This window comes from Saccostrea cucullata, unplaced genomic scaffold (genome assembly GCF_032062105.1).
Source record: "Saccostrea cucullata isolate Sc308-1 unplaced genomic scaffold, CSIRO_AGI_Scuc_v1 ctg756, whole genome shotgun sequence".
NCBI lineage: Eukaryota > Metazoa > Mollusca > Bivalvia > Ostreida > Ostreidae > Saccostrea > Saccostrea cuccullata.
In genome coordinates, this window is record NW_026930876.1 from 232,500 (window position 1) to 254,610 (window position 22,111).

Genomic DNA, 22,111 nt, shown 5'->3' on the forward strand with positions numbered 1-22,111 from the left:
AGGTTTTAAAGAAAATTAATGATTCTAAATGATAGTAAATATATATTATATGCTATTTCAAATTGATTTACGAGTCCTTTCGTAAAGCTTTCTTTTTGAGTTGTTTAGCAATGCTTTTCGAAGATCAGCTCTACTTTGCAAAAATACGATCTACATTCGAGTTACAGACGCCCCCCCCTCCACAATTTGTTCCTAAAATGTTTATTGAAAGGTCTGTTGACTTTCTTCCAAGCATAACATTTACTATATTGAAAATTTTTATTGAAGGCCCCCTTTTTATTGCAGTACAGTCAAAGAAGGGTAGGCAGTAGCTCGTGAGAAAGAATGTCACTGAAAGAAGTTTGACAACTTTCCTTTTTTTTCCCATGTCTGCTTTTTAAAAAATAGATTTGAATTATTCTACCCCCCCCCCTTTCAAAATCGAAGTTACACCCCTGAGTTAAGTTGGTAAAAGTCAACTGCATATATAGACATCTTATTTCACATGCAATTTTAGATATTTAAAATGTATATTTTAGACATTTGCTGCCATAAGTTTGTTTCACATCTCTGTTAATAAGGAAAATGTTCAAATAGCAGCCGATGCGATGTTTTCAGTTATTAACCGGTGCAATATATGCTAAGACTCTGATAGCAACCGTAACTTTAAAAAATCGTGTTTTGTCCAAAAATCTCTTTTAAAAATTATTTCTAAGAATTATTATAGATTTACGCATCTTCAAATACCAAAATACCCACAATCTGAATAATAGATGATGTAAAAAAGCATGAAAACTGGGTATTTATTGACTGAAGATTTGGTACAGGCTTCGGAAATTTTACTAATTCTAAATTATTAGAGGGCTATTCTGCAAATAACACATGACAACATCTTTATAAATACCTTACTTGTTCCGTGCACCCGGACTTTTCAAAGACTATCTTGATTTGGGGTCATGATTTCACTGTTTTACAACTTGTTCTAAGAGTTTTCAACATATTTATTTCTGCTAGCAGCCGTAAAATTTTCAAATAGCAGCACTGAACGCGGTTTTGTTCCGATAGCAGCCGTTTAGGTACTACACCGTGAACATACACTAAAGAAATTTTAAATGAATTTTAATATCATCTAATACCATAGTTATATTAAAATCATTTGTTTTAACTTGCTCATCATTTTATTAACATTGTTAAATTTGAAACATTGTTGTAAATTCCTTATTTTATGCAAGTGCTTAGTTGTCCAGTACATGTAGCGAGAACTTGGAATTTGAAACCGTTGAGAAAAGTTTCTCATGCAATTGAGCAAAAATTAAATAAAAAAGAATTCAAAGTAATTTTATTGAATGGTATAACCTCAGTCTATTCAAAATTTCCTCATGTTTGTATATAAGGTATCTGAAATGTGTTTTTGTATAAGTATAAAAGAAACAGTTATACAATACCATTTACATGTATGTTGTATTGTAAACAAGAGGCCCAGGGGCCACATCGCTCACCCAAGCAACTAGCTAGGTAAAAGAAAAATCAGTTCCATATTGAAAAGATTAAGTATAAAAGTGAGTTCAGGAAGGGGGGTATTTGAACCAACTTAATCTATACTTATTTTGATGCTTTTATATTGCTGATCAATCATGGCTTTGTTCTTCTTGTGAAGAACTTTCAATGTTATCCTTCTAAAAACTTTGATCACCCATTATGACCCCACCCTTGCTCCAGGAGTCATGATTTGAACAGGCTTGAATCTACACTACCTGAGGATGCTTTCGTATAACTATGGCTTTGCTGTTCTTGAGAAGAGGATTTTTAAAGATTTTTTTTTCTATGTATTCCAATGTTAAACTTTGATCCCCCATTGTGGCCCCATCCTACCCTGAGGGTCATGATTTGAACAAACTTGAATCTACACTACCAGAGGATGCTTCCATATAACTATGACCAATCATGGCTTTGCTATTCTTAAGAAGAAGATTTTTAAAGATTTTACCTATGTATTGCTATGTTAAAATTTGATCCCCCATTGTGGCCCAATCAAATCCCTTGGGGTCATGATCTGAACAAACTTGAATCTACACTATCAGAGGATGCTTCCATATGACTTTTGCTAATCATGGCTTTGCTGTTCTTGAGAAGATTTTTAAAGATTTTTCCAATGTATTCTTATGTTGAACTTTGATCCCACCCTCCGGGAGTCTTGATTTGAAGAAACTTGAATGTACACTACCAGAGGATGCTTCCACTTGAGTTTCATCTTTCCTGGCCCAGTTGTTCTTGAGAAGATTTTTAAAGATTTTTTTCTGTGTATTCCTATGTTAAACTTTGATCCCCCATTGTGACCCCTACCTACCCCTGGGAGGTCATGATTTGAACAAACTTGGATCTACACTACCTGAGGATGCTTCCACATGAGTTTCATCTTTCCTGGCCCTGTGGTTCAAGAGAAGATTTTTAAAAGATGCCATTAATTTTTCACTAATTCATAATTAGAGGGGATGGCCCTTCATGTGAACAAACTTGAATCACCTTTACCCAAGGATACTTTGTGGCAAGTTTGGTGGTGGTTCTTGAGAAGAAGATGAAAATGTGAAAAGTTTACGACGACAACTACAGTGACAATGCCGACGTCGAAGACAACGGACAAATTTTGATCAGAAAAGCTGACTTGAGCCTTTGGTTCAGGTGAGCTAAAAATCAATAGATGGTAAAACACAAGCATGCATAAGGAAACAGCTGTGATTAGCTAGGTATCCTGAATGGTTTGTTTTAGATCCTGGTTATCAGATTATGTGAGCTCTCCGTTGTTTACTTTGTGATGTTATTTTTTCTCCACCTGTTACATCTGTTCGGTGTGTTAATTGCAATTTTATCTTCTACACCTGTAAATCACACAGAAAACATTGTTTTACATTTGTATTTTTCAAAGTAGGGTGAATTCACCATGCATCGGATACATACCTTGCATCGGACAACTTTAGACAATTAACTCTCTTTCAACTTAAGAGTTCCGTGTATTGAAGACTTAAATTTTTTAATGATACCGATTGTTATTATAATGTTGTGATAAAAATACCCCGAGAATGGCCTTGAAGTTGCGTCATATTTTACATCATCAAATGGGAACAACCAGAAATTTATGATTTTACGATTTTTAGAGTTATCGTTCTTTAAAATTCGACTTCAACGGAACGAGGCAGACTTTGGTGAATAAAGTCAAAGATTGATAATTTTACATAAATTTTAAAGAAATTTCACTGCAGTATTCGTATAATTCTTTTAAGAGCTGGTTTTCACTAGTATGTTCATTTCTCCGTACATCGGACACAAATTAACCATGCATCGGACACTTTCCGATGCAAAGGTAAGCACTACCATTTTCATACAGAACCCAGCTGATAGCTGTTTTTTGCGGAAAAAGAAAATAAAAACTCTATATTTTCAGTCAAAATACAAGTTATCGATATATGAAGTCTGGAATTTGACTCAATTTATTTCTACAAACCAGAGTATGATAAACCATGAAAAAAGGCGCCAATTACCGCATTATAAGCATTTTATAGCATTTTTAAGGCAGAGTGGGGTCTCCTGAATCGTTCTAAATTTGTGCAACGATATTGTCAATTAAATTTAAGTTGAGGGTTAAATCTTAGATAAAAGATAAAAATATATCCATATCAAGGATTTTAAAGCACTTTAATAAAGGTATGATATTTTTCCGGTCAAAATACCGTCTGTCCGATGCATGGTAAACAATGTCCGATCCATGGTGAATTTTGAGTTATTCCTAAAAACTCGATTTTTGAGGATATTTTCTAAATAAAGGGCATATAATTGTTTCCCAAAATGATATTTTAATCACAAACTAAATGTTAAACTCCATTTTGATAATTTTCCGTCGGTAGCGATATCGCTAGAACTTGTTGAAGTACAAGGGTATCCGATGCATGGTGAATTCACCCTATTTAGTTTTCTCCTCCTTTTAAAGTGTTTTAAAGAAGATAAATCAGATATGTACATATGTTTTGCTTTGTTTTTTTTTGTCAGACTCGCGATTATTTAAGTACTGTCAAATATTTATGGATGTTAAGTCATTCAACTTACTTAAAAAAACTTTTTATTTGCAAAAACTTTATTTGAGACTGCCTGTATATTTTTTTTTATCTCTATAAAGTAACCAAAAGTACTGGTGAGTATAAACTTGTATGGGATGACAGTCAGAAATGCGTAATTTTGATGGCAGAGAAAAGAATGTTTAAAACAGCTGTATGCAGCCTTTCTCATGTGGCTCAAATATTGCGTACTTGATAAAAATCCAAATTATGTAAGTGATAAAACTGCATACCATATTATATAATCATAAATCTTGTAAAATTTATCAGGCAGGGATCAAAGCTTCAGCATTGATGTCAGGGAGCATCTCATTGAAGTTCTCGATGTATACAGAATGCATCTGAAACTAACATGTTGAAATAGCTGTTAATTTTGTTAGAAATTAATTCTCATTCCAGATTTTCTATGATTTAATATAAAAACTGAATCCAGTATGTCCACAAAGAGACAGGAAATGATAGAAATGACTTGGTGAAATAAAATTTTTCTTGCTTACCATGTTGAGTTGAGAAATAAAGTCTGTGTTTTCTTGAATGTTGCAGAATAACCTCCGAGGTCGAGATACATTGTTTGAAAGATAAAAGCCGAGGCTTTTATATTTCAAACAACATTTCGAGACAGAGGAGGTTATTCTGCATCATTTACGACAACTAGGACTAATTTATTTCTATTCTACTAAGTAGCAGTAACATACGACTAGTCGTTCTCTATAGAGAAACGAATTAGGTCACCAAGCTGCAATGACGCTGTTCCATTTACCACCTTGATAGTAAATTTGTTTGTTTACCTGTGAATAGAATGCAGACGATTTGTGCTTTCGTCGCATTAAAATTAGCCTTTTGTTAATTATAAATCTGTTTGTAGATTATATAGATTAATCTTTTGGAATATAGAATAACAAAATAAGTTTCCTATTTCACCACTCTATCACTAAAACCACAGAGTTTAAATATGGCGTAGGGAGGTTCGTGAAACAGCCCAGCTTAGCTTTAGAAACCTGCATTCATCAGCTACTTTCTGCAATATACAGTGTTTAAATTGCAAAAGACGACACGTCTATATGGTCTAAATATGTATTTCATTCTTAAGTCAAATGTACATTTCACCTGCACAGGTTTGATACATGTTTCTCATCTGATAAATTTTTGATGACAATATAAGATTTATTGGAGAATAATATCTGCAGTATTTCTTTGATCTCAGCAATAATAGTAGGAGAATTTAAAAAAAATGACACCTTTTCTCAAATTATGAATATGCATAGTTATCATGTTCAGAGCATGTTCTCAGAAAGAAAGGTATTGGACTTCAATGAAATATTTTGGCAATAATAAAGAAATGCAAAAAAAATGAATATTTTGGTAATGATTGAAAAAAAATTACTTTTTTTTTAAAGGAAATTGAATTTCACAGAAAAGCATATTATTTGACAGCATTGATTTTGATGCAGAGGAACCGGCCTCCGGTGACACTGACAGTCTCTCTCCTCTTTCCCCCTCGTCCAATCCATCATACACTTCTATAATTTCATCTTGAAAATCTAATTATGTCAGCTTGATTAAACCTCTGTTGTTTTGTTAATGGCATTCCGAGGTAGTCCAGATTAGAGTCCTTTGCGCGTTTCAAACAAGGGATAAAGTGTATTGGGGATGTAATCTTTCCGCGTTAGCTGTTGTTTTGCTGTTTGATCATTTGTAAATAGTCTTTTTCATCTCTGATCTTTTTGAAATAGAGAAAGATCAATAATAGGTCCCTTTTCCATTAAGTAAATTCCAAATTGAAACAGTCACTAAAAAAATTGCCTGCTGCTTAAAAATAAAATCTTAAATTCAGTGTATTGGGCAGATTTCATCATCATTTCTTTATAATCATCATAAAAAAAACATATCTTGTATATATTTGGCCCAGGGGGTATAAGATTAACTGATAAAAGAAAAATGATTGGAAATACAATGGTGTCTGTCTTATATCACGTGATTATTTTGAGATTGAGTGCTCCTACACTGTAGAAAAAAAAAAATCAAAATTACCTTCATATCCTTTGAAAGATTGCAGAACCTACTTTATGGAGAATCATTTAATATGACTTAGATGGAGTATTTACAGAATATGAAGGTCTGTTTAATGTCATTTGGAACAAGATTTCAGCCTAGAATTGCCTTCAGTCCTATCTGAAAATTGTTTTGGGACTCTCGTTATTCCCCGAATTGTTAGCCACTGTTGCGGGGATCAGATCCCAGACCTGCGTCGTGTCAGTATTGTACACTAATGTAATTGGATGGACAATTCATGTCATTCAAATAAGAATGGAATAAATATCACAATTTTGCTCCTTAATTTGGATTGATTTTCGGATGTCTTTTTGGAGAGATATGGCTTTGTTCATATCTCCCCTCGTGGTTTGATCTAACGTGGATGTCGAGATTTTAACAAACCATTACTGCCTTGTTACATTGATTTGAGATTTCATGTACAAGAACTAAGATTAGGCAATTTAACATGAAAGGTATTTTTCTTGGAATATAAGGCTTCCAAAGAAACCAATTAAGTGTAGCTTTCACTAACAAGCTTCTGGCACATAGCAGCTAACATTCCTAGCTAAAATTCACAAAGTCTTGATTATATTGATTTACATGCATATAGGAACTTAAAATTCAGAAACTTTGCTTAATGTTGTATATGATATGTAGTCGAATGGAAGATAGATATAAATAATATATATTCATTAAGTAAGATGCTCATCACAATTAAGGGTTTTTTGGAGATGATGGTTTTATTAGTCAGCAAAAAAAAAAAAAATCAGGTAATTTTCCCACAAATCCACAAACTTCTGTACAAACATAAAATAAATATATATATTTTTTAATGATACAGATTTCCTGTAAAATTCACAAAGCATACAGAATCCAGTAATGAAAGTCTTACTTTGATCCTAATAACCTTGGGAAATGTAGGTCAAATGCAGCAGCTGAAAGTCGTATTATAATTATATATCCCAAGATGCAACATCTGCAATCTTTGTCAAAGGCAGGACTTGCAAACAATATAGAGCTTGCATAGAATGAACCTGCATAAAAAATTGTTACTTGTTCTGACAATATCGATATCATAAACAGATCCAAATTACGATTGATAGACCAAGTACATCTATATCCTAATTTAATGGTCATTTTCCACGCAAGTTCGATCAATTCAGATTTAGCTCCTGAGAAATAAACCTGTGGAAAGAAATTAAAGCTTTACCTGGAGGCAAAATGGGAAAAATTGAAACAGAATTTTTGCATGACATCCAAATTTTGTTGGTCGCCCACTTTGTGCAGTGGTAAGAGATGCTAAAAATCAGAAGAGACTGTATGAACCAAGGTCCTGTATCGCTGTAGGTGCTGACACTAAAAAGATTCCTTGCTGCTTAATGGCTTTGATTGCCAAGCATATAAGGCCAGAAATTTACATCTCTCCATCAGCAAGTTTTGGCATCTCTATATGAGTGAAAGATTCTCAAGAGGGATGTTAAACAAAAAACAATCAAAAACAATTCTTTTAAGTATGACCTCTTAGAATATTGCAGGTTTAGAAACCTAAATTATCTACTTTTATAAAGAAAAAAGAATTTTTGTGCCCCAAGACAAAAATCTTTAGCCTCGCTTTTTCCGGCCTCCTTATTGTATCTGTGCGCTACAAATAATGTGTAAGTTGAAATTACCATTGTCTCAAGTCTAAAGAAATGAATTGCAGTAGACTGAGAATTTTATTACATTCTTCACAAAAAGATTGGAACAAAGTTAAATCAAGAGCTAAATTAAGGCACAAGTGATCTTTACTGAAATTTGTCAATTGTCCATTGTTTTCATAGTTACCTTCATAAAATTTCATTGATTCAATAACTTTTTAGCTCACCTGAGCCGAAGGCTGTTGTTTGTTGTTGTTGTAAACTTTTCACATTTTTATCTTCTTCTCAAGAACCACTGGGCCAATTTCAACCAAACTTACCACAAAGTATCCTTGGGTGAATCACCGACGTGAAGGGGATTCAAGATTTTACAAATGAAGGGCCAAGCCCTCTTCCAAGGGGAGATAATTATGAATTAATGAAAAATTAATGGTATCTTTTAAAAATCTTCTTCTCCAGAACCATTGGGCCAGGAATGATGAAACTCAGGTGAAAGCATCCTCAGTAGTGTAGATTCAAGTTTGTTCAATTCATGACCCTCGAGGGTTGGGGGGAGGCCCAATGGCTGATCAAAGTTTTACATAGGAATATATAGGAAATATGAAAGTGGTAGCATCCTCAGGTAGTGTAGATTCAAGTTTGTTCAAATCATGACCCCCCCCCCCCCCCCAGGTTAGGGCAGGGCCACAATGAGGGTTCATTTTTCAAGTTTTCCAGAAGGATATAAGGAAGATATCTTCTCCAGAACTGAAAAGTTTTGATTAGTCAAATTGACATATAAGCATCTGCAAGTATTGAAGGTTTCAATAAATTCAAAGAATGTCGGGGGGGGGGGGGGGGGGGGGGTGTTAGCTAGGGGTCACAATGGGAGATCAAGTAATATTTATTGATATAGTGACATTCTTAAGTAATAGAGAATTCAAATCCTGCTCCCCCCAACAAGTAAACTTTTCAATGCTGAGCTGATTTGTGTTTTTTAGCTCACCTGAGCCTAAGGCTCAAGTGAGCTTTTCTGATCACATTTTGTCCGGCTTCCATCTGTCTAGCTGTCCGTCTGTCTGTAAACTTTTCACATTTTCGACTTCTTCTCAAGAACCGCTGGGCCAATTTCAACCAAACTTGCCGCAAAGCATCCTTGGATGAAGGGGATTCAAGTTTGTTCAAATGAAGGGCCACGCCCTCTTTCAAGGGGAGATAATTGGGAATTAATGAAAATTTGGTGGTATGTTTTAAAAATCTTCTTCTCAAGAACCACCGTGCCAGGAAAGATGAAACTTATGGGGAAACATCCTCAGGTAGTGTAGATTCAAGTTTGTTCAAATCATGACCCCCGGGGGAAGGTAGGGGCCACAATGGCCAACCAAAGTTTTACATAGAAATATATAGGAAAATTCTTTAAAAATCTTCTTCTCAAGAATAACAAAGCCATAATTGATCATATCACTATTTATATGGAAGCATTCTCAGGTAGCGTAGATTCAAGTTTGTTCAAATCATAACCCCCGGGGGTAGGGTGGGGCCACAATGTCCGACCAAAGTTTTACATAGAAATATATAGGAAAATTCTTTTAAAAATCTTCTTCTCAAGAATAACAAAGCCATAATTGATCATATTTATATGGAAGCATCCTCAGGTAGTGTCGATTCAAATTTGTTCAAATCATAACCCCCGGGGGTAGGGTGGGGCCACAATGGCCAACCAAAGTTTTACATAGAAATATATAGGAAAATTCTTTAAAAATCTTTTTCTCAAGAATAACAAAGCCATAATTGATCATATTTATATGGCAGCATCCTCAGGTAGTGTAGATTCAAGTTTGTTCAAATCATAACCCCCGGGGGTAGGGTGGGGCCACAATGGCCAACCAAAGTTTTACATAGAAATATATAGGAAAATTCTTTAAAAATCTTCTTCTCAAGAATAACAAAGCCATAATTGATCATATTTATATGGCAGCATCCTCAGGTAGTGTAGATTCAAGTTTATTCAAATCATGACCCCTGGGGGTAGGGTAGGGCCACAATGGCCAACCAAAGTTTTACATAGAAATATATAGGAAAATTCTTTAAAAATCTTTTTCTCAAGAATAACAAAGTCATAATTGATCATATTTATATGGAAGTATCTTCAGGTAGTGTCGATTCAAGTTTGTTTAAATCATGACCCCTGGGGGTAGGGCGGGGCCAAAATGGCCGACCAAAGTTTTACATAGAAATATATAGGAAAATTCTTTAAAAATCATCTTCTCAAGAATAGCAAAACCAGAACTGGTCAAACGTTTACTTTTGGATTTAAAGTTTTCAATAATAAACCAATTTCTACTTTTTTCCTAGCCACAGTGCTCGGGTGAGCGAGGTGGCCCATGGGCCTCTTGTTAATTTGCTCATGTTCTTAAGTGAGTGATGTGGCCCATGGGCCTCGTGTTACAATTTCATCTTCGAAATAATTTGATCTCTGCAAATTGGTTTACTATCTCAAAAATTTTTTCTTTTTTTTGTGTGCTACAATTGTAAAAAAAAATTTGTTTGAGGATATAAGTTTTAGGATCAATTAGCTAAAAAGTCAGAATCTTTCTTTAAAGAGAAATCCAGGATTAAAGACTGAGTAATTTCCTGCTGAGATCTTGGTCTTCAATACGTTTGTCACTGCTTGGCTGACTTTAATCTGGACCTTGGCTTTATTCTGGACATTTTGTTATTAATGGGAGGACATAAAGGCAGCTTCATTACTATAGCATATGAGAGGTCACGTAGATCAAGTATTATTGTAACAGTCCCAATGTTTTTGAAATTCCATTGATCCTGCGTAAGTTGTGCACTTTCCGCTTACACTGACGTCATTACCAGTGTTTTATAATTCGTTGTCACATCTCGAAGACACATCCTCGGCTTACTGTCAGAGCCGTAACTTCTGTAGGCTACTAGAGCTTATAAGCGTTTATCTAATCAGACTTGTTTTTCTTCTTTTTCACGTTCTGTCCACTAATTGCTAATCTTGTCGCACGAATGCCTTTGCCACATTAGTCTATGTCTTTCTCTTCTTTAAGTACTGCTTACAAGGAGTAATAAATGCACATAAATAGCATTGATTATTTAAGATTTTCTAAAATGTACGTATTGAATGAATATTGAATATAGTTATCTTGAATATTGGCTTTCAAAACTTATATTTGCATTATCTGTTTTACAGATCTGACTATAGCAAAATCTGAAAGTGACATGTATTCTGAGTAATTATATATATATAAGTAATAAATATCTCTTCTCTACATAACAATTAGACCAAATTAAAGTAGAGTGAAAATCATAGGGGAAACAGTGATAATGGCTTTGTTCTTGAATGTCCTTAAGAATTTGAGCATTAATTTCATCCCAAACTGGGGATATGATTTCCTACTTCAGTGGTCATATTTGTTAAGGTTTTAATTGAGTTTTTGGGGTTTGGGGAGGGGAAGGGGTGTTAACATATAGAAACCTTTCCACTTAATGCATATCTAAAGTTTGCATATATATATTAAGGTTCATTGACCCTCTGATAAGAGAGATAACTCTTAATTAACTTAAAAAAATGACTAATATTTCTTAATAAGTTGAAATCCCTTTTTTTTTTTCCAGTTTAACCCCACAATCTATACAATAATAGACTGTATTTTAATACTCATTCAGAAAATAATAAGCATTAAGCTTTATTTTATATGAGAGCTAGAGCAGAGGTTTTATGAACCTTAATGTTGTGTAGATAGTTTTCACCTTATCCTGTGTTGTAAGTGATGACCAGTATAAGCTTTGGTTTCAAATAATCTGTCATTACGTAGAGGCAGCCTGAGAGTTAATCTAACTAATGACACACACCACAGGGAATACACAATCTGTATCACAAATTGAACATCACATTAGAGGTAGCCTAAAATTGACAGCTTTTAATGGCTTCTATTTCAGTTTATCCATCATTTATGTGAAATAACCCTGCACTTAAAGATTAAAGAAAACTTAAATTCAAAGAAACATTAGAAATATTTGCATTATGTCTGTATAAAAATATTTTGGAAAGAGATAATGATAATAGAAGACTGTTTTTATTTTGGCTCTGAGATTGAGGATATACACATAAGGAGGCACTACTTTAATGTTTAGATCACATTTTATTCAGTGCGTAACTTAAATATATTCCACCTCCAGCAATGTCCAGCCTGTTTACGTATTTAGGAAATGAAATCATTTGTTTTTAATTACACTGTTTCTCTATCTGTGGTATTTGCCACTGGGTATAGATAAGTTTATCTCAGGCTTTCATAACATGTTTTATCATTTAAGTTAATGACCACAGTTCAATCGTGGGCTTAACTTTTCTCAATTTGATGTTTATCAACTGGGCATTTTATTGAGTTGGTGTGGCGTTTTTATGTTACACTTGATGGAGAAAGAAATCTTTTATCGCATCTTTCTGATCATTAAGACGTCTGCACAACAAATTGGAAATACTGAATAAAGGAAATCTGTGAGGAGAAAAAAAAAAATCATCAGAAAACATATTGAAGTGTTACTTTGAGGAAAGTGGATACAAGATAGATCTATTTTGGATAGTTTTTGTGTATATTTTGATTATCGGTGAGAGACTTGATAGATGCTCTCTCCGATTGTGCAGCAAGCCTCTCTGGAAGATCAATCTGACTATTTATAGATCTCAGCAACACCTTGTGTGTCATCAGAGAGTTTGGAAAATCTGTCATCCTGATAAACAGAGTGGTTCAGCAGACGACAGATGCCACCGTCCAGAAACTAACGCACAACGTGGGGGAATAGTCAGTAGATTCTATGGAGGCTGAAAGTCCAGTGTTTTAGTTTGAAAGTTTACTTCTTACTTCATGTTGAGGCATTAAAAAGGGATTTACAGTGTAATTAGAATTAATTAGTGTCTGGATATTTAGTTTGGAAGAAAAAAAAATGGAAGAGAAAAAATCAGAAAATGTAGAGGAGAAAAAGTCAGAAAATGTGGAAACAAATGATGCTTCTCTGACTGAAGTGGATACTGTGGGAAGTGAACTCCGTACTCCACATATCAAAAGGGTGCCACATCTCCACAAGCTAGAAAAGTAAGTAACGTGCTACATCTCCATAAGCTAGAAAAGTAAGTAAAGGGGCCACATCTTCACAAGTTAAGTAAGTAAGGGTGCCACATCACAAGCTAGAAATTAAGTAAGGGTGCCACATCTCCACAAGCTGGAAAAGGACTGGTGCCACACACATCTTCCACAAGCTGAAATATGTGGAAAATGGAAGAATTTTAGATGTGTAGAGAATTCTGACTGATGGGAATATAGAAAAAAATTGTGTTAATTAGCTTATTTGGACAATGAAGTGCAAATTCCTATTTGCTCAAGAACAAGGGTTTAGTTGGGGCTGTAATTTTTTTTTTGCCCAGTGAATTTCTTGAATTTGTTAAAAAGTGAAATTGCTTAGTTAAGTTGACCAAGAAGTAAATATCATTTAGACCATTGGTGACTGTGTATCTATAAAAAAAAAATTGATAATTTTTTCTAGTGTATGCATTATGAAGTCGGGAATTGCATCCTTTGCCCCATATCCTAAATACAGTAAAACTTTTTTAGAACGAACACAGGTTATTGCAAATTCATGGATATAGCAAAGTTATCTTGGATCCCCAGCTACAAAAATTTAATGAATTCCCTATATGGATATAACAAATTATGGATATAGTGAAGTAATTCCATAGGTCCCAGTGACTTTGTTATATCCAAGTTTTACTGTAATTCTGCAAAAAGTTTCTTTTAAGAATTTCTTTTTACATGTTTTAAGGACAGACGAGACGTTCCTCAATAATAGATAACTTTTTCCAAGATTTTGTCCTTGAAGAATTACTACTTTAACATGTTTACTCACAAAAAAAGGTACCTTACCAGGCATTTGAACGAGATACCAAAGGATGGCATTTCTTATATAATCCTTTAGGGAAAAAAAACTTAGTTTGCAAAAAACATATTTTTAGTGTTTCTACTTTTTAAAAACTAAATGTTTTCAAAAAGAAACCAGTTTAGAAATCAGAAAGTAATTAAAATTTTGTATATATTTTTCCTACATTATGAAGATGTACAAAACAGATATTTGGGAAACGTCTCGTCTGTCCTTAAGAGAAATTTGGTCTTACAAAATGCATCTTTTTTTTTTTTTTTTAATATTTCAGCCAATAAATGTTTCTAATAATCAATGCATGATTTTCAATCAAACAATAAAAAAATCATTTTGAAATATTCACATCTTTGAATTAAATTTCTTTGTCCAAGATAAAACTGCAAATTGTATAAAATACTTGATTTCTGCATAAAGCCTCTGGTTTATCAATAGGTGTGGTGAAAAAAATCCCATGTGGGATGAGAGAGAGAGAGAGAGAGAGAGAGAGAAAGAGAGATAGAGATGCTCTTTATAAACATAAAAAATAAAAGTCTGTTATTGATGCACCTCTTAGCAAGGATTAAATCCGCTGCTGTAGCAAAAGCATTCATGAATTATTTCATGTAAAAATAAAAATCTGTAAAATATGAGTTTAGGGATTTTGTGTTATTTGAAAGTAAAGAAGAAAGTGCATATAAATTAAATATATAAAAACTTCACATATTCATGCTAGTTTATCAACAGTTCCAATTTTTATCTGAAACTTCTAAAACACGTTTATAAACAGATTTGCCGTTCAAAGTATTAATTAGCCCTGCACTAGGATTAAATTTGCCGTCCTGTAAATATAACAGTGTAAACTTTGTTTCTTGCATGGAACATTCATCTAATGTATATTTATGCTTGGATAATAAAGATACAAACATGACTTAGGTATAAACAAACTAAAATTGAGGATTGTGTGGTAATAAAAAGTTCCTTTAGGACACAGACAGACGGACCTTATAAAAACAGAAGAAAGACAAATTTTCTAGTCCGTTGATTTTTGTTATTCTCACCTGAGGACTCTAAATTTTAGAGTTAAAAACAGATACAGAGGTGTACATATATTCCCTGTCAAGAAGTGGACAGATATTTTGTATGTCTGTAACTTCTGGATGGATGAAGGCCATTGCATGTCAACTTCCCTCAATAGAATTGAGTTTTTATAACTGCTTTTGCAGACTTGAACCCAACAGCTGAGTACCCAAGTCTGCAAGACATGCATTGTTAAAATTATGTTAGTGCTGATCAAATCACTGAAAGCTGACATAATATGGCTCTTCATTCTTTTCTCAACTTTATAACTTGTGTAAAGGTAAAGAAGAAACTGGCTGGACCAGGAATCGAACCTGGTACCCCTGTATTACTCAACACAGGTTCTCTAGCTACCATTAACTGAGCTATAGCCATGGCCCAAATCCATTACATCCATTACATTCCTACCTTCCTTAAATTGTCTCTCTACAAAGACAATGACTGATAGACACTGGCAGGACTTTGTTAATTAATATGAAGTAGAATAAGTCACAATTTCATTGTAAGAATATTAAAAAAAAAAAAAAAAAAAAAGAACAAAGAAAAGGAATCTTCTCCCCAAGTCTGATTAATAATTAAGGGAAAAAGAATTAAGAATACAACAGGATGGAAGGGGTAATAAATGAGCTTAAAGCTTCCATTTGATCAATAGACATGTAAACTTAAGACTAAAAGAATTCATATAGAAGTTATAAGATACATCAGTTTGATTCTAGCAGTTAAAAGATATTTTAATTATTATATCCAGAATCCCATTGAATGGGGTCCATTGTTATGATCCATACAGGACAACTAAATAAATACACAGAGGGTCTATTCCCAACCATTGAGAACATACAGACTGTACATATTTCAGAAATGAAATTGATTTATGCCATTAATTTTATTATGGCCACTTGAGTAAAGTCATATTAAAAAAGAAATTAGATGTACAAAATAAAAAAAAACTGGATCTGCATCAAGGTGAAAATATCAGGATAATTTTTAGATAACAAGAAATGTGCATTAGATATGGACAATCATTCTGAACTAAACTTGTGAGGGGAACAAATGCTGCTAGAACCATATGATATGTTTGATATCATGGAAAGTGTTACAAGACTTTATAATTGCTGCACTGAGTGATTTACTGTGTTCATAGTTACTGCTTTAGCATCCATGCAGACACATAATTTGTTTTGAAGCATTTGCCAGGAAGACCAAGTATCTGGACTGAGAACACAGTATAAAACATTTCTGTTGAGAGCTTGAGTAAATCCTTTAAAACATTATAGTGATTTATTAGATGTAGGATGTGTGTGGGTTTTTTCTTCAATTTCTTTAATAAACCATTCTCCAGTTGTCAGATTTTCTTTTTACCATAATAGCCATATTTTAAAGGGGGAAAAAACTTTTAAGAACTTCCCCAAAAGGAAAAAAAAATTCTGGGTATAGATCTCTCAGAAAATTTTATCTTGCAAAAATTAGAAATCAATTTTAAAATGAGAAAAATAAGGACATAGGAGGGATGTAATATTTTTTTCAAAGTAAAAATAGCAAGGATGGGCAACTATAGGGGTATAGAACAATAATAGGGGTTAAACAGATCACAATATAAAAAATGTTACCTTGTGCTGTAAATGTTCAAATGCTGCTAAAAACCAAACACTGTGAATAATACATGTAACCCCTCACTGGAGTCATTTGAATGAGGTCATGCAAGTTCACTAAGTGTGAAGTGTAAAGGTCTTGCCCACCACATATTTTTTTAACCTAAAATCATAACTGCCCCAGGGCTGATTTTGATCTTATGTTATGACCCTGCACAAAGGTCATTTAAAACAAAGTGAAGGTCACATGTTAGTAGTGGAAAATTATCAAAAAACTCTTAAAGACAAATCTTAGAACTGGAGGAGCCTCAGGAAAGATATATGTGGAGAAATTATTTTTGTGACTAAGAATGTGGTCAGGTTTCTTTTTTTGCATAAGGTCAAGGTCACATGAATCAGAGTTTAAATGCTCTTCCATGCCATACTTTACAGATAAAATCATATAGCATACTCAGGTATTCTGTCAAAAACACATTTTCCTAAATCTTTAGCACAATCAATACTTACAAACAGATGTAAGGTCAAGGTCAGATTATGGGTTTTGATGGAATTTCAAAACTTTTCTGGAATACTGTGTTTGACTTATATATATCATCTTTAAAATGAAGGCAACCCATCATGCATAAGGTTAATCTAATCTAATGTCACACATAGAGCAAGACAAATATTTCATAAACTGAATTATTTAACAAGAATTCCGACTTGCTGATTTATATTCAAAAGGGCAAAAGAAAAGAAAAAAAAGAAGAAAATCGATGTTAGTGATAATGAACATTAATTGTATAGTAAGAACCCTACAGAGAAGTTAAGGATGCATTGCCGATTGTCGGCAGAAGCCAAGACTATTATAAGAAACAATAGGAAGTTTACCGGTTTCAGCTGAATTAAGACTTGGTAGGATTTCATTGGACTTTTGACATGGACTTGAGAGATTTGTTATTGGTCTTTATTTTTTCATTTTTTTTTTTTTTTGGAGACTGATAACTGCAGATACTGGTGTCTTCATTTGTAACATTAAGACCTAAAGAAACGAATAGCTGCCGCTACAAGATTAAAAGATAGAGATCTGATAAAATGAATGTCACTTTGAAACTTTATATCTCTGAAGGTGATTGCTTTGTTGGAATACAAATTTATTGATTTCCCTAGGTCATATAAACAATGTCCAATACTTGTTAAAAAACTTCAGTCATTTAATTTCAGTACTATAATATTATATCTAATTAATGGCTCCAGTGTGAGTCCTTTATTACGTAGTTTTTGCTATTTCCTATAAAAGTTCTTATTGTGGTCATAAATCAATCATTGCCTTAAAATTAATTCAAACACCTTGTACAAACAAATTGTCAGGGAAACTGAGAGAATTGTCTCCCCTTGGGGTTTATGAATTTAAAGGTAGAGCTTGTTTATTATTGCTTTTGAATTAATGATGCTTGCCCTATTTAGGAATTGTTTTGGGTTTCTCACTGATGACAGATTATCTTGGCTTATTTCTATCTAAGAGGTAAATACCTGCAATTCCTCTATGGACTGTAGATGCTATATGTCCAATTTTTAGGCTATCAATCATTATTAGACAATTGTATAATGGCTTATTTTGAAACTCAAACTATAATCAAAAGGAATTGCTGGAGCAGTTTTAGACAAGTCAGAATTTGTGGATTGTTCTTTTAATACCAGAAAAGAAACACATAGACTTCGAAATACTAGTAAAAATTGTCTTGTGGCCCATGTGGCTCAGCGTTTAGAGCATTTGTCCAAACAATGTGAATTAAGCTGAGTGGAGTGGAAACTGAGTTGATTGAAAAAGAGGACAATTAAGTTTTGCTTGATTTCAGTCATGGATCAGGTGTGTTGACTTGTTAATTTTAACATGGGCATTCATATAATGAAGTTCTACACTAATTGTTTAGCTGTTGTTCATAAACAAATTTCTCTCATATTAACCACAGCGAAAGTTTGATTGTCTTTCAAACAGCATTTGTCAGTACGTGCATAACAGGACCATGGCTTTAAGTTTACTCAAAGCTATATTGGCTAAGTTCCCTAGGAATTGTCAGCATTATACAAAACTGATTATACTGTAGTTAATTAAAGATCTAACATTTTTTTAGATACTTAATTGTTCTGTTATTTAAAAATAATTAAGTCATATTGCAATTGGCAAACACTGCTGTTTTGTTTTCTTGACAAATATGAATTGAGAGAAATGTCTTCTTTGTCAAAGATCACAAATACTAGAGTAATAGGATGAACTATTTGCAATGGTGCATTTACATATATTCAACAAATCAACATTAGAGCTTCAGTTACAGGAAAAGGCAATTTAGCTGTCCCGAGAATATATATTTGTACTGGTGTAGTAAACAAGTCGTTTGCTTGAAGTTGTAAGATTAACTGAACAGTATAGTTATCAAAAAATGACAAAAACTTGATCTGGAAATTAACTGTTGCCAAGGATTCGGTGAATATCCCAAGATTATTGGTAGGCTCTCCATTCTCCTCTTCCTCAAGTGTCTACAATGATTTACTGAAGACAGAAAAATTACAGATTTGATGATCCAATTGGAGCCATTTCTTCTGCAGCATTTGCTGGTTTTATTAGCCCGGGCTGTGTCTCGGTGGCTTTCAGTAAGGAGCTGGCTATTCTGTGAACTTTTTCAGGGCATTGTACGGACTGTTCCGTAAGGTGACAGATCAGTGCGTCAATTGATTATCATTAAGAGTAAAGCGCGGATTAGCTACCAGTGGAGATGATGGCATATGCTGATGAGCATTTTGAACATAATCCTGATTCACCGACAAACAATGGGCTTTATAAGGACTTCATGGAAATGAATAAAATCTAGTCCTTTGGTGGAAGGATGCTTTTTTATGCAAATTTAGGCACTTGAACCTGGAATTAAATTTTTAACCTGCTTTTTTGAACATTTTTCAGAATAAAATAGTAGTAGCATTTTTGATACAGTCTTGTGTCTCATTTTCATGGTCATATGTTGTAATAAAGATGTAATGTAATACAAACATAAGCTCTAATAGTATGAAAATAATTATCTTAATAACTGATAGTTTTCCCTGGTAGCCCTAATAAACAGAAATAAATGCTTATTAATACTGTAAACTGATATTGTTTAATAAGTACCATAAACCTAGAGGGAGAATATAGAGAAAGACTCAGATAATTTGATTTTAGTCATATTTCACAAAGACTGCCAAAGTAACTACATTGTAAGGCCAAAGAAATGCAAGTTTTTGATTCTCAACTTTACCAAAACTTTCTGGAGAAGGAAGGGATTTTTTTTTCAAATGGACTTTTTAAATGCAAAATTCTTCCATTTTTAAATTTAGTCAATACAAGTATAAGTTTCTCAAACCAAGTTATGCTGAAAATATTGGTAAAACCAGCTCAGTTTTAATAATGGTAACATGTATAATTTGGTTTACTTCAAATATGAAATTCAGTGTTTTCACCAAAAGATAAGCATTTTACATTCAATATAAAACAAAGTAACTATATAGGTACAAAGTAAGGCAGTTTTCCAAGTTAAGCTCTGGCATGAAAATTTGAATTTTTAAAATACTTATTTTTACCTCTCATTAATAAAATCAGTCAATGGTATTCTAAAGATCACTCTTTAAGATACCAAAGTTCAACTGTTTTGTGTTAACCTTTTCTGGTCAAAGACCATGCAATTTGAGTCAGAAAGCACAAATTTTTTAATCTGTAAAAGTTTCATTTTTTCTAGCTTAATGTAGAATGCAAAAAATGATGACACCTAGCTAGCTTTACATTGTTCATTGTACGATACTGATGATGTCACAGAGGATAATTCACATGGAATACAAGTGACTTTTATTGTAAGGCTGTGTAATTACACAGGGAATCTGGTTTATGTCTTTTTCTATGCAGTTTAGCACCACTGAATAAGTTAGATGATTACTACACATTAACCCCCCTCCGTGTGTCATATTGATTTACTAATGTGTTTCTACATTGCGATTTATGAGATAGAAATGAACTTCTCTATCCAGTGTAAGGAAACTCTGATAGCACTCTTTATAGCAAAAAATCGCACTAATTTAGGCTTTATCTTTAGAGCAATAAAAATTGAATGTTTTCCTTAATAGTTTTGTAGCTGGGTTTTTTTTTTTAATTTGGTCACACAAAATCAGTCAAAGGACTGTTGGATTTTTTATGTATGGAAAATTGTTACAGAATTATAAGACTATATTTTTAACAACAATCATTTTCAGTTCTCTTTTGGTGTACAATTACATGCTTTTCTTGCTCAGTGATGTAAATTAAAGAATTAATGAATGCCTTTTTGGTCAGGAAGGAAAATAAAAATTTATTTTGAAATTAAATGAAATGGTTAAGGGGGGGGTGTGTGTGTGTGTGTGTTAGTAAGTTAAAACTTACATTATTTGTTGTTTTCCTGGTTGTTATTGTTGTTGTCAGTGTCTTAATAAACTAATTTTCACAATTTCATCTTCTTCTCCAGAACCACAGGACAATTTCAAGCAAACTTGACAAACAGTATCCTTGGTTGAAGGGAATTCAATTGTTCAAATGAAAGATGAACTGTCTTTTAAGGGGAGTTCATAACATGTGATTCCCAAGAGTAGGATTGGGCTGTATTATAAAAGTTCAAAAGTCTTGCATAATTTTGTGAAGGAAACATCTTAAGAACTTTTAAGAACAGAAAAGTCATGATCAGTCATATCAGGAAATGAAAGCAAATGGTTGGAATGCAATGGGTGATCAAAGTTGTACATGAGTTTATATAGGTATAAAGATCTACTAGTGATGAACAAGAAGAGCCATATTTAATACCAAATTGAGCATTGTGGCCCATATACCCCCCTCCCCAGTGGCGGATTTAAGGGGGGGCGCACCCGGCGCGCGCCCCCCCTAAAATTGTCAAAGTTAGCGTAAATCAAAAATGTCTACTTGGTAGACCTCATTTTCACCCTTCAAAATCTCTAGAATCCCTCCTTTGGGCCCCCACCAGGGCTTTGGTAGACCTCATTTTAACCCTTCAAAATCTCTAGAATCCAAGCTTCCGGGGGCTTTGAGGGCAGGGCTTTGCCCTGGACCCACTGGGGGCCTCAAGGCGGCCCCCAGACCCCTTGCCTAATTTTGGCGCCCCCCCTAACTCCAAATCCTGGATCCGCGCCTGCTCCCCTTTTCTAATTGAGTTTTTTTTATGCCCTCCTTTGAAGAAGGGAGGGCATATTGCTTTGCTGCTGTCTGTCGGTCTGTCGGTCCACTTATTTTCCGTTCATTTTCTTCACAACTGTTGCACATACTGAAATGAAATTCGGTATACAGATATATCAGATGAATATCTAGGCCAAGATGTGTTTTGGGTATGATCGCCCCATTTTTGACAGAGTTATGCCCCTTGGACTTGGAAAAATTCCAATTATTTGAAGTTTTCGTTCATTTTCTTTGCAGAGGTTGCACATACTGAAATGAAATTAAGTATGCAGATATATCAGATGAATGTATGGATCAAGTTCTGTTTTGGGTACGATGACACCATTTTTGACAGAGTTATGGCCTTAGAAAAATTCCAGTGTGGGGGGTGGGCCGGGCATAAGTGTTTTACAAACATCTCTTGTTTTTTCTTCAGAAGAGATCACAGTGAGTTGAGATAAGATACGACAACATACTATTCCTGTATAGTTGACATTTCTATCTTGTTTATTTGAAATATAGTGAAAAATAATGAATCATAATTGATGTTATGTAATCACAAGAGCTTGGTAATTGATG

The 22,111-nt window shown here is 33.8% G+C and overlaps 1 protein-coding gene across 6 annotated transcripts in view; it reads left to right on the plus strand.

Moving 5' to 3' along the window:
* The window catches only part of LOC134230413 (tumor protein p53-inducible protein 11-like), a 64,832-nt gene that overhangs the window by 24,273 nt on the left and 18,448 nt on the right, over positions 1-22,111 (plus strand). For 2 of the 6 annotated variants that reach the window (XM_062712236.1, XM_062712235.1), the window contains exon 1: positions 12,030-12,849. The exons of 1 other annotated variant lie outside the window; for it this stretch is intronic. In XM_062712236.1, the coding sequence (XP_062568220.1) occupies positions 12,701-12,849 (149 nt within the window). In that variant the 5' untranslated portion in view covers positions 12,030-12,700. Of the gene's footprint in view, positions 1-12,025; positions 12,850-22,111 lie in introns of those variants that run through there. 3 more of the 6 variants (XM_062712233.1, XM_062712234.1, XM_062712239.1) reach the window with 3 other exon arrangements.